General features: G+C 37.9%; 1 protein-coding gene across 1 annotated transcript; it reads left to right on the plus strand.

Moving 5' to 3' along the window:
* Positions 1-1,283: 1,283 nt before the first annotated feature.
* Positions 1,284-2,222, plus strand: LOC126084068 (olfactory receptor 4K13-like). The gene has a single exon (XM_049898279.1). The coding sequence runs from the start codon at positions 1,284-1,286 to the stop codon at positions 2,220-2,222; it is 939 nt and encodes a 312-aa protein (XP_049754236.1).
* Positions 2,223-16,810: the final 14,588 nt, after the last annotated feature.

Raw genomic sequence — 16,810 nt, forward strand, 5'->3', positions numbered from 1 at the left:
AAACACACACACATACTGCTATTAGAAAATAAGCAAACTTTACCTCTACCAGATCTTTGATTCTATTTAAAAATTCTGAAGCAAAAAGGCAAGATTATAATTATTTGTTTAAAGGAATATTTTTTATGGAAATATTTATTATATTTTTCTGTATTGTTAAATAGTTTTCTAGATTAAAAAAAAAGGAATTTAGTGTCTACTCCTTCCCATGAATGAAGCCTTCATTAAGATATGAATTGCTTCATGTTTTTTTCCACTTTTTTTCTACCACTCAATTAAAAAAAAAAAAATGTATTATTATCTCTTCTTACCTTTCCAAGGATACCTTCCTTGATATCTTATTTTAAAAATGTTGGTTTGCTTTATTCTAGCTGGATCTGATTCATCTATCTAGATGAACATAAGAGTGTTTCCTATGAGTTCCCCTTTGTTATCAGAGCTCTGCATTTATAATATTTTTACAAAATAAATGATGTCTAAAGAGAGAAGATTTAACTAATCTGTACATTCAGCTACTTGGAGTCAAAGGAAATTAAATGGATTAGTTGGAAGCCAGCAGCAACTATCCATTATGCTGTCTTTGAACACTTTACCTCCCAATTTGCTAAATCTGCAGGCCCAAAGATGAAGTCATGTTCCATGAGAGAAGTCCCCAAATATTTGGACTCTTCTTAAATTTTATGTAAAATGTAGGTGCGAGGTTATCTCAATTTGGCCAACAAACTGGTACTACTAGCACCACTACAATTGACTTCCAGATTTTCAACTCTCTATAATCTACCTACTCAATTTCATTTTTCTTGGTTCTGATTCTCAATTAGAAAACTATTTAGCCCCTTCTTCACTTATATACCCCTCAGAATTATGTAATGTAGAAATAGAATTCGAGTTGGAAAGAGTATTTTCTTTGCCTCTGAAGGACCAATAAACTTATTCCTCAAATTGTAAAAAATTGGTAAGATCTTTCAAACCCGGTGACCACCTGAGATATACAGATTTCCCAAGATTAGTGCAGATTTGGGTTGCATATCAACAATTTCAATTTTCTTCAAACATATTGGTTTCTGGCAGATATTCTTTGTAATCTCTATTAAGAAATTATCACTTTAAAAAAATTTAGATTAAATAAAAAATAGTGTTCAATAATTTGTATTGGTTTTTCACATTTCAGTGGATTTCAGGAAGTAGAGTTAACTAAATGTGCATTTTGTCTCTCAACTTTATCTCACAAATTTAACCTATTTTAATTTTATTTCAGGTAACATACGTCAACAGGTAAACACATGGAAAGACGAAATCACTCCATGGTGTCTGAGTTTATTTTGCTGGGACTCACAGAGTCTCATGAGTTACAGATATTCTTTTTCTTCTTTTTTTCCATTATTTACATAGCCATCGTGTTAGGCAATCTCACCATTATCTTTGTAGTGAAATTGGACCCTCAGTTGCACTCTCCCATGTACTTTCTACTGGCCAACCTCTCCTTTATTGATATGTCCCTGGCCTCCCTTGCTACTCCCAAGATGATCTTTGACTTACTTAATGAATATAAGTCCATCTCTTATGAAGGTTGCATGAGCCAGATGTTTTTCGGTCACCTTTTAGGTGGAAGTGAGATGATGTTGCTTGTAGCCATGGCAATTGATAGATATGTGGCCATATGCAAGCCCCTCCTTTACAAAACTATCATGAGCCATAGTGCTTGCATCAGGCTTGCACTTCTCTCCTGGACCACTGGTTTTGTGCACACCATGAGCCAAATGATTTTCACAGTGACCTTGCCATTCTGTGGCCCCAGTGTTGTGGACAGTTTCTCTTGTGATCTCCCTCGGGTCATCAAACTTGCCTGCACTGATACATACGTCTTGGAGCTGTTGGTCATTGCAGACAGTGGTGTACTCTCTTTGTTTTGTTTCATCTTTTTGCTCATCTCCTATAGCATCATCCTGATTAATGTTCAGCATCGCTCCTCCAGTGGGTCTTCCAAGGCCTTGTCCACTCTTTCAGCCCACATCACAGTGGTGGTACTGTTCTTTGGACCTTGTGTCTTTATCTACGTGTGGCCATTCAGCAGTATTTCTATAGATAAGATCCTCTCTGTGTTTTATACAATTTTTACACCTCTTTTAAATCCAATCATCTATACATTCAGGAATAAAGACATGAAGAAAGCAATAAAAAAATTAAGGACCAAGCATGTGAGTTCCAGATCAACCTTTTAACTGAGATATTATAATCATCGAAGATGGCGTCTTCATCATTATAAACATCAAAAGGCATTAAAATTTAGGGTTTTGTTCCAAACAAACATAAGTTATACTTTGGTAAATGATAACCCGTCCCTACACAAGTATATATGCAATAGAACATCTTGGGTTGTTTATCCAAATACAAACTTTTCAACTATAATATTATTCACTTATGTTGTAATTTTAAGTTTTTCTAGCAACTAAATCAGACTCTAACTACCATGTATTGATTTCTTACCAAAGATGAGACATTTTGCATGCATTTTCTCTTATCCTCACAATAATGAGAATAGGGAATATTATTTACATATTATCAAAAGGAAACTGAGTCTTAGAAAGTTTAACGAACTTGCAACAAAAATTACTAGAACTTGCAATAAAAATGACTAGTACTAGACCCCAGAATCAAATCCTATAACTACATAATCTATACTTTTCTAACTAAAAGTATTTTTCTATCTATATTTTAATAGCATTAATAATGGTTTTGAGTCCTGTATCCTCTTTTGGAGGTCATAACCAAAAAGCAAACCAAACTAATTGCCATCAAGCTGATTCTGAGTCATGGCAACCTCATGTGTTACAGAGTGGAACTGCTGAATACTGTTTTCTCATCTGTAATCTTTTACAGAAGCAAATCTCCAGGCCTTTCTTCTGTGGTGTCACTGGCTGGGTTAGAACTGCCAAGTTTTAGGTTAGTAATTGAGCTCAAAGTGTTTGTGACATCCAGGGTCCAATATTCAAACCCACTGTCATCGAGTCAATTCCAGGTCATAGCAACACCATAGGATTTCTTAGGCTGTAAATCTCTGCAGAAGTGGACTGTCACATCTTTCTGTGCAGGAGCACTGGTGGTTTCAAACCACTGGTCTTTCAGTTAGGAGTTGATTGCCTTAATCCATATGCACCAGGGCTCCTTAAAACAGGACCAATAATTTCCAATAAATAAGTCTTTCCAACAAGAGGAGCTATGTAGTTCTTCATCCTTATGTCCTCTGTGCCACCTCATGAGTTGGGGGTAGAACTATGACAGTCACTGGGGAATAGCTGTCCCTTGTCATCTCAGCTTGCCTCTCCTGGCATGGAATTTCAGTTCTACCAGCAATTTGGAACAGTGGAGGTAATGGAGCCCCAGTATTCTAGACCCACCAAATTTGCAGTAAAGCTTCTTCACTACAAGTAGGTGCTGGAGGGGAAACATGACCTCAATTCTGGCAGTTCCTATCAGCAATAGAGATTCTGCAACACCAGCTGGATACACGAGAAATGCAAGCAATGTTACTTACACAGGGTGAAAACTGAAACCATAGCCCTAGACTGGAAGCCGAAGAGGGTGAGAGAGACAACCTGCCTTCTTAGCCATAACTGACCAGAGCAGAGTACCCAGAGTAGGGTTCCATAATATTCCACTTTGGAGGGGAAGGGGATTGGAAGAAAGTGGGCATGGCTTAAATGCCACAAACTCTGCTTTTGTAAAGATTTGGTAGCTTTTCTTGGATGAATGTTTCTTCATTTGCTGTATGCATTAGGATCATTTCCAGAGATTCTAATCGCTTACTCTTGTCAATCACTCCAGTCAAAAGTTTTTGTTGTTGTTTTTGGAGAAAGAGTCTACCAGGAAGACCAAAGAAAAATTGATGCCTTGGAATTGTGTTGGACAAGAATATTGAATACACCATGGACTGCCAAAAGAATGAACAAATCTATCTTGGAGGAAGTACAACCAGAATGCCCCTTAGAAGCGAGGATGGCGGGATTAAGTCTCACATATTTTGGACATGTTGTCAGGAGGGATCTGTCCCTGGAGAATAACATCATGCTTGGTAAAGTAGAGGGTCAGTGAAAAAAAGGAAGCCCCTCAATGAGATGGATTGACACAGTGGCTGCAACAATGGGTTTAAACATAACAACGATTGTGAGGATGGCACAGGGCCTGGCTGTGTTTCTTTCTGTTGTACATATGATCACTATGAATCAGAACAAACTTGATGGCACCTAACGACAACATGTATCCATAAGCACAGACTTAACTACTGGTTATAGAGTTGTCTTTTAAATCAGATAGGAGAAATAATAGTTGTAAACAAGAAATAAATTTATACTGCCTTTTATATTTACCTATTTTTTTTTTTATATATGGTTACCTTTACTGGTGTTCTTTATTTCTTAACATGGATTCAAGTTACTGTCTAGCATTCTTTTATTTCAGCCTGGCAGAGTTCCTTTAGTATTTTTTTTGTTAAGGCAGGTCTGGTAGCAATCCCTCATTTTTGCTTATCTGGGAATTTCTTAATTTTTCCATATTTTTTTAAGATATTCTTAATGAATAGGAATTCTTTGTTGAAAGTTTTTTTTGTTCAGCACTTTGAATATGTCATCCCACTTCCTTCTGGTCTTGCTATTTTCTGGTAATGTGTCATATGTTAATCTTTTTAAGGATTACTTGTACATGATGAATGATTTTGTCTTGATTCTTTTAAGATTGTCTCTTTGTATTGGCTTTCAATAGTTTGATTATGATTTTTCTACCTTTGAGTTTCTTCTACTTGACATTTATTAAGCTTTTGTATGTGTAGATCACTGTTTTCTTTCAAATTTAGGATACTTCCACTCATTATTTCTACAAATATTCTTTCTGCTCTCTTATCTTTTTTCTCTCCTTCAGGGATGCCCATTTTCTGCATGTTGGTATACATGATGGTATTGTCCAAGCCTCTTAGACTTTATTCATTTTTATCATTTTTTTTCTTTTTGTTCCTCAGACTGTATAGTCTTAATTGACCTGTATTTAAGTTTGCTAATTCTTATGACTGCTCAAATACACTCTTCAGACCCTGTAGTGAATTTTTTATTGCAATTATTGTGTTTTTCAACTCCAGGATTTTTATTTGGCTCTTTTTGTAATTTCTGTCTCTTTAGAGGTAGTCTTTACTGGATGAGACACTGTTCTCATACTTCCTCTAGTTCTTTATATATGAGTTTGCTTTGTCGTTATCGTAAAGTGCCGTCAAGTCAGTACTATTAGTGGCCCTATGTACAACAGAACAAAACATTGTCAGTACTGCACCATCCTCACAACTGTTGCTATGTTTCAGTCCATTGTTGCAACCACTATGTCAATCCATCACGTTAAGGGTCTTCTTGTTTTTTGCTGACCGTCTACCTTATCGAACGTGATGTCCTTCTCCAGGGACTGATCCCTCCGAGTACCATGTCCAAGGTACATGAGATGAATTCTCACCATCCATGCTTCCAAGGAGCACTCTGGCTGTACTTTTTCCAAGACATTTGTTTGTCTTTCTTGCAGTCCAGGATATATCCAATACTCTTCATCAACACTATAGTTCAAAGGAGTCAGTTCTTCTTCAATAGTCATTATTCCTTGTCCAGCTTTTGCATGCATATGGAATGATTGAAAATACCAGGGCTTGGGTCAGGCTTCTTTAATCCTTAAAGTGACATCTTTGTTTTTCAACACTTGAAAATGGTCTCTTGCAGCATGTTTTCCAAATGCAATATGTTGTTTGATTTCTTGACTGTTGCCTCCTTGGGCTTTGATCATGGATCCAGGTAAAATGAAATCCTTGCCAACTTCAATATTTTCTCAGTTTTTCATGATGTTGCTTATTGGTTCAGTTTGAAGATTTTTGTTTTCTTTATGTTGTTGTGTAATCCATATTGAAGGATGTAGTCTTTGATCTTCATCAGTAAGTGCTTCAAGTCCTCTTTGCTTTCAGTAACCAAGGTTGTGGCATCTGTATATTGCAGGTTGTTAATGAGTCTTCCCCCAATCCTGATGCCATCTCTTTCTTCATATAGCCCATATTGTTAGTTTATTTATTCTGAATACAGGTTGAATAAGTATGGTGAAAGGATATAATCCACACTTTTCCTTATTTTAAACCACACAATATCCCCTTGTTCTGTTCAAATGACTGCCTTTTGGTCTGTGTAAAGGCTCCACATGACCACAATTAAGTGCTCTAGATTTCATTCTTCACAAGGTTATCCATAACTTGTTATTATCAACACAGTTGCATGACTTCACATGGTCAATAAAACACAGGTAAACATCTTTCTGATAGTCTCTGCTTTCAGTCAAGATCCATCTGACATCAGCAAAGATATCTCTTGTTCCACATCCTCTTCTGAATCTGGCTTGTATTTCTTGAAGTTCCCTGTTGATGTACTGCTGCAACCATTTTTTAATTTTCTTCAGGAAAATTTTACTTGTGTGTGATTTTAATATTATTCAATAATTTCTGCACTCTGTTGGATCATCTTTCTTTGGAGTGGGCATAGACATGGATCTCTTCCACTTAATTGGTCAGATAGCTCTCTTTGCAGTAGTTGTCTTCCAAACCTAAAGGATTTCCCTTGAAAATACTTGATATAGATGATGTAACTTTTTTGCCTAGTAAGTCCAATCTCTAGTTTTCCTCAGGGACAGGTTCAGTTGATTGCTTTTCCTGTGTATGGGCCATATGTTCTTGTTTCTTTGTGTGCCTTTTAATTTTTTGTTGAAAACTAGACATTTAAGTAATGTAGTGTGGCCACTCTAGGTTTGCATCTGTTGCTGTTAATTTAGTGCCTTTTCTGAACTAATTTTGTAAAATCTGTATTCTTTGTCACTTGTAGCCCCTGAAGTCCCTGCTCAATTGTCTTGGTGATCAGCTAATGATTGGGCAGAAATTTTTAAAAATGGAACCAGTAAGTCTCCCAACCTTTGCCAGTGGGTTCTGTGTGCTTGTTGGGAAAATCGTCAACACTCAGCAAGGCAGATAGCAAGTCTGCTTTAAACTTTACTTCCTGCTTTTTCAGAGTCTCAACTTCAGCCTGAGATGACAGCTTAAGGTCTTCTTAGGTCTTTTCTGAGCATGTGTATAGATCTGGGCATTTGCAAGTCCCTGTTCAATAGTGGGAGCCCTCAATGAGCAGTGGTTAAGAACCTGGCTGCTAACCAAAATGTTTACAGTTTGAATCCACTAGCTGCTCCTTGGAAACCCTATGGGGTGTTCTGTGTCCTGTAGGGTCACTATGAGTTGGAATTGACTTGATGGCAGTGGGTTTTGGTTTGTCCTATAAGGTTGCTATGAATTTGAATTGGCTGTATGGCAACAGTTTTTTTTCTTTTTTAATTTTTATTGTGCTTTAAATGAAAGTTTACAAGTCAGTCTCTTACAAAAACATATACACCCTGCTTTACAATCCTAATTGCTCTCCCCCCAATGAGACAGCACAATCCCTCCCTCCACTCATCTCCCCTCCAGACAGATGCCAACATAGTCTTCTGTGTCTACTTGATCCAAGAAGCTCGTTCTTCAACAGTATCATTTTCAATCCCATAGTCCAGTCCAATCCCTGTCTGAAGAGGTGGCTTTGGGAATGGGTCCTGTCTTGGGCTAACAGAAGGTCTAGGGACAATGACTTCCAGGGTCCTTCTAGTCTCAGTTTGACCATTAAGTCAGCAGCAGTTTTTTTTTTTTTTTTTTTTTTAATGTGTGAATTGAGCTCTGATAACACAGTCTTTAAGAGCTCAGCTGCTAACCAAAATGTCAGCAGTTCAAATCCACCAGCTACTCCTCGGAAACCCTGTGGGGCAGTTCTGTACTGTTCTATATGGTTGCTATGAGTAGGAATACACTCGAGACTAGTGGGTTTGCTTTTGGGTTGGTATGCATGCATATGATCTGCTAGATTCCCAGGAGTTTGTCCAAGCTTTTCAAATTCCCTATACACTCCTCCTTCCCATACTTGTTCTTTTAAGGTTTTTGCTTAGCCTATAGTGTGCGCCTATTCTTATCTACCACTTCAGGCAACCTATATGTTAATTAATTACCTCTAACTCTGTTCAAGAAACACCCAGCAAAAGGCTTTTTGGAACAGGTGAGTTCAGAGACAGGTTAAATAAAGACACTTCTCCACTTATGAGTTTTTTTGATAAAACAATATAACATTCCTCCCCCACATTTCTGTCAGTTTGTCTTACTGTGGGGGCTTGCGTGTTGCTGTGAAGCTGGAAGCTATGTCACCGGTATTCAGATACCAGCAGGGTCACCCATGGAGGACAGGTTTCAGCTGAGCCTCCAGACTGAGGCAGACTAGGAAGAAGGACCTGGCAGTCTACTTCTGAAAAGCATTAGCCAGTGAAAACCTTATGAATTTTTAATTTCTTTTGAAATTTTAAAGGAGCGTCCATAGTTTAAGGAAGTTAAAGACTTAGGATTTTAAAATCCATAGCAGACTATAGATTTAAAATTATGTACAATGATTTTCATATCCAGATTATTTTCTATCACTAGTCTATTTTATCTGTTTCAAAAGGTTTTAATTTCTAATGGTGATTGTGATATGCACTGGAATTCTGAAATTTGCTAATGGATACTGATAGAAAGCTTTCAAAATTATATTTTATTTCTGAAAAAGATATATAGTAATGGTGAAAGTACAATAAACTTGACTGCCTCTTTGGAAGATATGACTTCCTGTAGTTTACATATTGGTGAACTGGAAATACTCCAGCCCATGCTAAAAAATTCTCAATCTTCCTAAATCATTGGTTTCATCTTTAATGGTAGAAAGAGAAACAGGATAATTGTAGCCACTAGGTGGTGCTCAAGCTCCTTGTAGACTTCAGTGTTTCTTTTTTTTACTGGGACTTTTAAATTCTATCATCAGATTCATGTTCTAAAAATTCTTACGCTAATCAAGAAAAAAAAAGTGCATCTACTTATTGAAAACATCAATTATATCTCCACAAAAATTAGTAAGTTTATCCAGGTAAATAAGCCAACTGTGAACTGTAGTTTTTACTAACCCAAATGTAATATTTAATTATAAAAATCCATAAAATATCAAACATATTGTGAAAAAATAAAATCAGGAATTCTCATTTATTGTTTTGCTGCTGCTGCCCCTCTGGACTGTGTCGTGGCCTCCAAGTTCTGAGAAAATCAGCAGACTTCCCTTGGCCCCCCTGAGGGATGGGCTCCAAAGGGTTATCTCAGCTTCCAGCCAACATGGCATCATAGAAGCACCACGCCCTTCCGCCACTGCAAAGACCTGAAAAACTAAAACAGAGACAAACATCTCTCCTGGAACCCGAAGTGTCAAATGAGGAGATAAACAACTCAGCCAAGCACTGAATGGAATAGAAACGTACAGAAACAGAGAAAGAGGGGAGACCGTGGAGGTTTCCTATCAGTTAAGACAGCACAGATCCACCATCTTGGACGCCTGTCAGAGATTGGCTTACAGGGAGCACGAGAAAGCAGCTTCAGGGAGCTCACAGCAGCAGACAGAGCACCCGGTAACCAGCAATACACACTTTTCCACCCCTCATCCTCTACCTGCTGCTTTACCTCCGTGTTTCCTGGCTGGCAGTGGTATCTTGGCCAGCTGGAAGTGTAGCATCTGTGCTGCTTGGATTCGCCCCACCCACATCATAGATCAGTGGACAAGTGAGTATGGGGAAATCAGCTCCAGGAAGTTCCCAGCAGGACACAGAGCACCCAGTAACCAGCAATATATGCTTTCCTAACCCCACCCTACTTCCCCCTCCCCCACCTCCTCTGCTTCCTGCCTACCACAGATTCTTGGCCAGGAGGCAACTACTTCTGCCCCAGGCTGCTTGGATTCTCCCTGCCCACACTGGCTGGCTACGTGAGTCCCACTTGTCTATTGCTGTTTCTTTTGGTTTCTTCCGTGGCTCCCACCACCTCCCCACCCCCTTTCTCTCTAACACCTAGCTCCATGTGCCATCTTTGTTTCTTCTTGAAAGACTGTGAAGCCCCACTCCACGGAGAACCGCTCCCCTGAGACACCTCGCTGTTGGGATCCTCAGGGCTTTTCTTTTTCTTTTCTTTTTGTTTTATTGTATAGTTTTTTTTTCATGGCTTGTGAGCCCCTTCTAGCTGGGATGCACTGTATGGCTTAGGAGCCACATCCGCAGTTGGTGGGGTCCCTGGGGGCATTTCTTTTTTCTTTCTTTCTTTCTTTCCCTTTCTGTCTTTCTTCATTTCTTAGTTCTTGTCTCTCTGTACTTACTTTCTTTTTCTGTCTCCTAAATACCAGGCATTGTGTGACATCAATACCCCCTCTAGTCAGGCTATGCTGTGCAGCCTGGGAGCCACTCCCTGGTCTTTGTAGCTGAACTGGTGGGACCCCTGGGGGCTTTTCTTTCTCGTTTTTTTTTTTTTTTTTTTTTTAACCTGGTTACTTTATTTTTTCCTTTTTTTTTCTTTTCTCCCCCCCCCCATTTCTTGGTTTCTCATCTCTCCACTCCAACAGTAAGCTCCCTTAGCAGTCTTTTTTGGTTTGTTTGTTTTTGGTTCCTGTTTCTGTCTCTGCTCTGTCCTCTTTCCCATACCCATATTAGCTCCACATATCACATCCTCCCTCCCTCCTTCCTGCCTGCTTGCACCACGTGCTGAGCATCACACCCCTGAGCAGCACAGGCACAGCCAGTGCTGTTGGCCTGCCCAGCACTAATTCCCAGCCAGTCCTGTTGGCCCTAGTACGTGCCACAAACAATCCACCCCAGTGCCTACCCTTCAGCTGGACCTGCCCTGCTACACCATAACTGAATGACTGGACCTGCCCATTGGACAAGGAGATGAAAAGTATCATGACCACAAATGAGCAAACAACAAAGAATGCACAGCCAGCCTGCTCAGATATAACCAAATAAAGCAAAAAAGCATGATGAAACAAACAGATCCACAACCAGTACATGAAGAAAATAACTATTGAATGCCCCAAAGACAGGACGCAATATCAAAAAATATTAAAAAACAGGACAGGATGATTCCAGTAGGCATCCAAAATAAAACAACAGATGACTGTTCAGTAGAAGAGAAGGCACTAGAACTACCTGACAGGGAATTCAAATCTCTAATATTCAGAGCTATCCAAGAGCTGAAACAAAAAGTGGACAAAAATGAGCAACGAATAGACAAATTCATGGAAAAGGGAGACAAATTCATGGAAATACAAACAAAAAAAAAATGAAAGATTCAGAAAAATAATACAGGAACAAAATGCCAAAACAAATTCACAACAAGAAACCATACAAAAACAACAATTAGAAATCCAAAAGATGAACAAAAAGATTTCAGAAATGGACAGTGTCATAGAAGGGCTGAGGAGCAGATCTGAAATGATGGAAGGCAGCACCAGCGAAATTGAAGACAAACACTTGGATACAACACTCCTTCAGGAAAAATCAGAAAAAAGAATGAAGAAAAATGAAGAAACCGTGAGAATTATGTGGGGTATAATCAAAAGCAAAAGTCTGTGGATGACTGGAGTTCCAGAATAGGAGGACAAAGTGAAAAACACAAAGAGGATCATTGAAGAATTGCTGACAGAAAACTTCCCTAATATCATGAAAGATGAAAAGCTGACCATCCAAGAAGCTCAACAAACCCCATATAATATAGACCCCAAAAGAAAATCACCCAGGCATATCAATCACACTCACTAAAACCAAAGACAAAGACAATATTCTGAGAGCAGCTCGAGAAAAACAAAAAGTCACATAGAGAGGAGAAACAATAAGACTAGACCCTGATTATTCAGCAGAAACCATGTAGGCAAGAAGGCAATGGGATAACATATATAAAATCTTGAAAGAAAAAAAATTGCCAACCAAGAATAATACATACTGCAAAGGTTTCATTCAAATCTGATGGTGAAATTAGGACCCAGATAAACAGAAATTAAGGGAATATGTAAAAACCAAACCGAACTTACAAGAATTATTCAAGGGAGTCCTTCGGTCTGAGAGCAAACAACATCAGACTACAGTCTGAATACAGGATGCAAGATTGTACCAGCCAGATACCAACCTAGGAAATTAACTCTCAAGGACTGTCCAAAACCAGAAGAAACGCATCAGGGAGCTAGAGAGGTTAATCTGTAAATGACAATAATGTTAGAACAATTAAAAAGGGAATAAACAATGTAGATATAGAGCTTTCTAATGGAGAGGAAAGTAACAATAGACTGGTTCAAACATAGGAAGATAAAAGGTAAATTTCAAGCTAACCACAAAGGAAGTTAACAAACATTCTCATCAAAATAAAGAAGAAAAATATAAAGTCTCAATAAAAACAAAATCTAAAAAAAAAAAAAAAAGAAATCCATAAACAAAAGAAATTCAGCACAGGAGAGAAAGAGGAACAAAGAAAACATCAGCACCACAAAAAGAAGCACTACAAAATGACAGCAATAAACTCACAGCCTATCAATAATTACACTGAATGTGAATGACCTAAATGCACCCATAAACAGAGAGTGCAGAATGGATAAAAAAAATCAGGATCCATCAATATTCTGTCTACAAGAAATGCATCTCAGAAACAAAGATGTAAATTTATTAAACTGAAAGGATGGCAAAAAATCTATCAAGCAAACAGCTACCAAAAAACAACAGGAGTAGGAATACTAATCTCATGTAAAATAGACTCTAAAACAAAATCCACCATAAAAGACAAAGAAAAAACCCAAAACCCATTACCATCAAGTCAATTCTGACTCATAGTGACCCTATAGGACAGAGTAGAACTGCCCCATAGAGATTCCAAGGAGCTCCTGGCGGATTCAAAGTGCCAACCTTTTGGTTAGCAGTCATAGCACTAAAACACTATGCCACCACTGTTTCCAAACAAAGAAGGGCACTATATAGTGATTAAAAGCACAATCGATCATGAAGACTTAACCATAATAAACATCTATGCACCCAATGACAGAGCTTCCAAATATATAAAACAAACTCTAAGAGCACTGCAAAGAGAAATAGTTCTGCAGTAGTAGTAGGAGACTTCAACATGCCACTCTTGGTAAAGGACTGAACATCTAGAAAGAAAGTCAACAAAGATACAGGAGAGCTATAGGGCAAGATAGGTCAACTTGACCTCATAGGCTTATATAGAACAACCACCCCACAGCACATGGTACGTTCTCCAGAACAGACCACATCTTTGGCCACAGAGCAATCCTCAACAAATTCCAAAACATTGAAATAATACAAAGTACCTTCTCTGACACAATGGCACCAAAGTAGAAATTAACAACAGGAAGAGTAAGAAAAAAAAAATTACATGGAAGCTGAATAACACCCTGCTTAAAAAGGAATGGGTAATAGAAGACAGAGATGGAATGAGAAAATTCCTGGAATCCAATGAGAATGAAAACACATCATACCAAAACCTGTGGAACACAGCAAAGGCAGTGCTCAGAGGTCGATTTATAGCAATAAATGCACACATCAAAAAAGAAAAAAGGGACAAAATCAAAACATTAGCTACACAGCTTAAAAAATAGAAAGAGAGCAGAAAAAGAAGCCCACAGCCACCAGAAGAAAGGAAATAGTAAAGATCCAAGCAGAAATAAATGAAATAGAGAATAGAAAAACAATAGAAAGAATCAACAAAACCAAAAGTTGGTTCTTTGAAAGGATCAACAAAATCCACAAACCACTGGACAAACTGACAAAAGAAAAACAGAAGAAGGTGCAAATAACCCAAATAAGAAATGAAATGGGGGGACAGTATAACAGACCCAGTTGAAATAAAAAGGATCATAACAGAGTATTATTAAAAACTATTCTCCAACAAATTTGAGGAAATGAACAAATTTCTGGAAACACACTATCTACCCAAACTAAGACAATCTGAACAGATCCATAACAAAAGAAGAGATTGAAAAGGCAATAAAAAAAAACTCCCAACAACAACAACAAAAGAGCCATGCCCCAGATGGCTTCACTGGAGAATCCTACTAAACATTCAGAGAAGAGCTTACACCAGTACTTCTCAAACTATTTCAGAGCATAGAAAAGGAAGCAATACTTCTGAATTCATTCTCTGAGGCAAGCATAACCCTGATACCAAAACCAGGCAAAGACATCACAAAAAAAAAAAAGAAAGAAAAGAAAATTACAGGCTAATAGCTCTCATGAATATAGACGTAAAAATTCTCTACAAAATTCTAGCCAATAGAATTCAGCAAAAAAATAATACACCATGACCAAATAGGATTCATACCAGGTATGCAAGGATGATTCAACATTAGAAAATCAAACAACATAATGCACCACATAATAAAAGGAAAGAAAAGAATCACATGATCATCTCAATTGACACAGAAAAGGCATTTGACAAAGTCCAACACCCATTCCTGATAAAAACTCTCAATAAAATAGGTATAGAAGGGAAATTTCTCAACATAATAAAAGGAATCTATGCAAAACCATAAAGTTGCTGCCGTTGAGTCGATTCCAACTCATAGCAACCCTATAGGGCAGAGTAGATCTGCCCCATAGAGTTTCCAAGGAGTGCCTGGTGGATTTGAACTGCCAACCTCTTGGTTAGCAGCTGCAGCACTTAACCACTACACCATAAGGTCACTATGAGTAGGAATCAACTTGACAGCAACAGGCTTGGTTTTTTGGAAACTCTGGTGGCGTAGTGGTTAAGTGCTATGGTTGCTAACCAAAAGGTCGGCAGTTCGAATCCACCAGGCCCTCCTTGGAAACTCTATGGGGCAGTTCTACTCTGTCCTATAGGGTTGCTATGAGTCGGAATCGACTTGACGGCAGTGGGTTTGGTTTTTATTTTTTAATGCAAAACCAATGGCCAACATCATTCTTAATGGAGAGAGGATGAAAATATTTCCCTTGAAAACAGGAACAAGACAAGGATGCCCTTTATCGCCACTCCTATTTAACATTGTGCTGGAAGTCCTAGCTAGAGCAATAAGGCAAGAAAAAGAAATAAAGGGCATCCAAATTGGTAATGAAGAAGTTAAACTTCCTATTTGCCAATGATATGATACTATACGTAGAAAACCCAAAAGACTCCATGAGGAAACTACTGTATCTAATAGAAAAATTTGGCAGGATACAAAATAAACATACAAAAATCAGTTGGATTCCTATAGACCAATAAACTGAACAATGAAAAGGAAATCAGGAAAACAATACCATGTATAATAGCCCCTAAAAAAATAAAATACTTAGGAATAAATCTAACCAGGGATGTAAAAGATCTATACAAAGAAAACTGCAAAACACTACTGCAAGAAACCTAAAGAGATCTACATAAATGGAAAAACATACCATGCTCATGGATAGGTAGACTCAATACTGTGAAAATGTCAGTTCTACAAATTTACAAATACAATGTCAAATTTACAAATACAATGCAGTCCTGATCCAAACACCAATAACATTAAATAAAAGATGGGAAAAATTGTCATTAACTTTATATGGAAAGGAAAGAAGCTCCAGATAAGTAAAGCACTATTGAAGAAGTGGAATAAAGTAGGAGGACTTGCACTATCTGACCTCAGAACCTACTAAACAGCTATGGTAGTCAAAACACCCGGGTACTAGTACAATGACAGATATACGTTGACCAATGGAACAGAATTGAGAACCCAGATGTAAATCCATCCACCTATGGTCACCTGACCTTCGACAAGGGCCCAAAGTCCATCAAATGGGGAAAAGACAGCCTTTTAAACAAATGGTGCTGGCAAAACTGGATGTCCATCTGCAAAAAAATGAAACAGGACCGAGACCTCACACCATATACAAAAACTAATTCAAAATGGATCAAAGACCTAAAAGTAAAGTCCAAAACTATGAAGTTCATAGAATAAAAAATAGGGTCTATGCTAGAGGCCCTAATACACAGCATTAACAGGACACGAGCCATAACCAACAACATACAAAGTCCAGAAGATAAGCTAGATAACTGGGATTTTCAAAAAATTAAACACTTGGGCTCATCAAAAGAATTCATCAAAAGAGTATAAAGAGAACCTACAGACTAGGAAAAAAATTTTGGCTATTACAAATCAGACAAAGGTCTAATCTCTAAAATCTACAAGAAAATCAAACACCTCTAAGACAAAAAGACAAATAATCCAATTAAAAAATGGGCAAAGGAAATGAACAGACACTTAATCAAAGAAAACATTCAAGCGGCCAGCAGACACATGAGGAAATGCTCAGGATCACTAGCCGTTAGAGAAATACAAATCAAAACCACAATGAGATACCATCTCACCCCAGCATTACTGGCACACACAAAAAAAAAAAAAAAAACAGGAAATAACAAATGTTGGAGAGCTGTAGGGAGGTTGGAACTTTTATACACTGCTGGTGAGAATTCAAAATGATGCAACCATGCTGGAAGACATTATGGCGCTTCCTGAGAAATCTAGAAATAGAAATACTATATGATCCAGCAATCCAACTCCTAGGAATATATCCTAGAGAAATAACAGTCGCCACATGAATAGACATATGCACACCCATGTTCACTGCAGTATTGTTCACAATACCAAAGAGATGGAAACAACCTAGATTCCCATCAACAGATGAATGGATAAATAAGCAGTGATACATACACACAAAGGAGTATTATGCAATGATAAAGAACAATGATGAATCTGTGAAGCATCTCATAACATGGATGAATCTGGAGGGCATTATGCTGAGTGAAATAAGTCAATCAATAAAGAACAAATATTCTATGATACCACTACAGTGA

Source organism: Elephas maximus, chromosome 10, assembly GCF_024166365.1.
Source record: "Elephas maximus indicus isolate mEleMax1 chromosome 10, mEleMax1 primary haplotype, whole genome shotgun sequence".
Lineage (NCBI taxonomy): Eukaryota > Metazoa > Chordata > Mammalia > Proboscidea > Elephantidae > Elephas > Elephas maximus.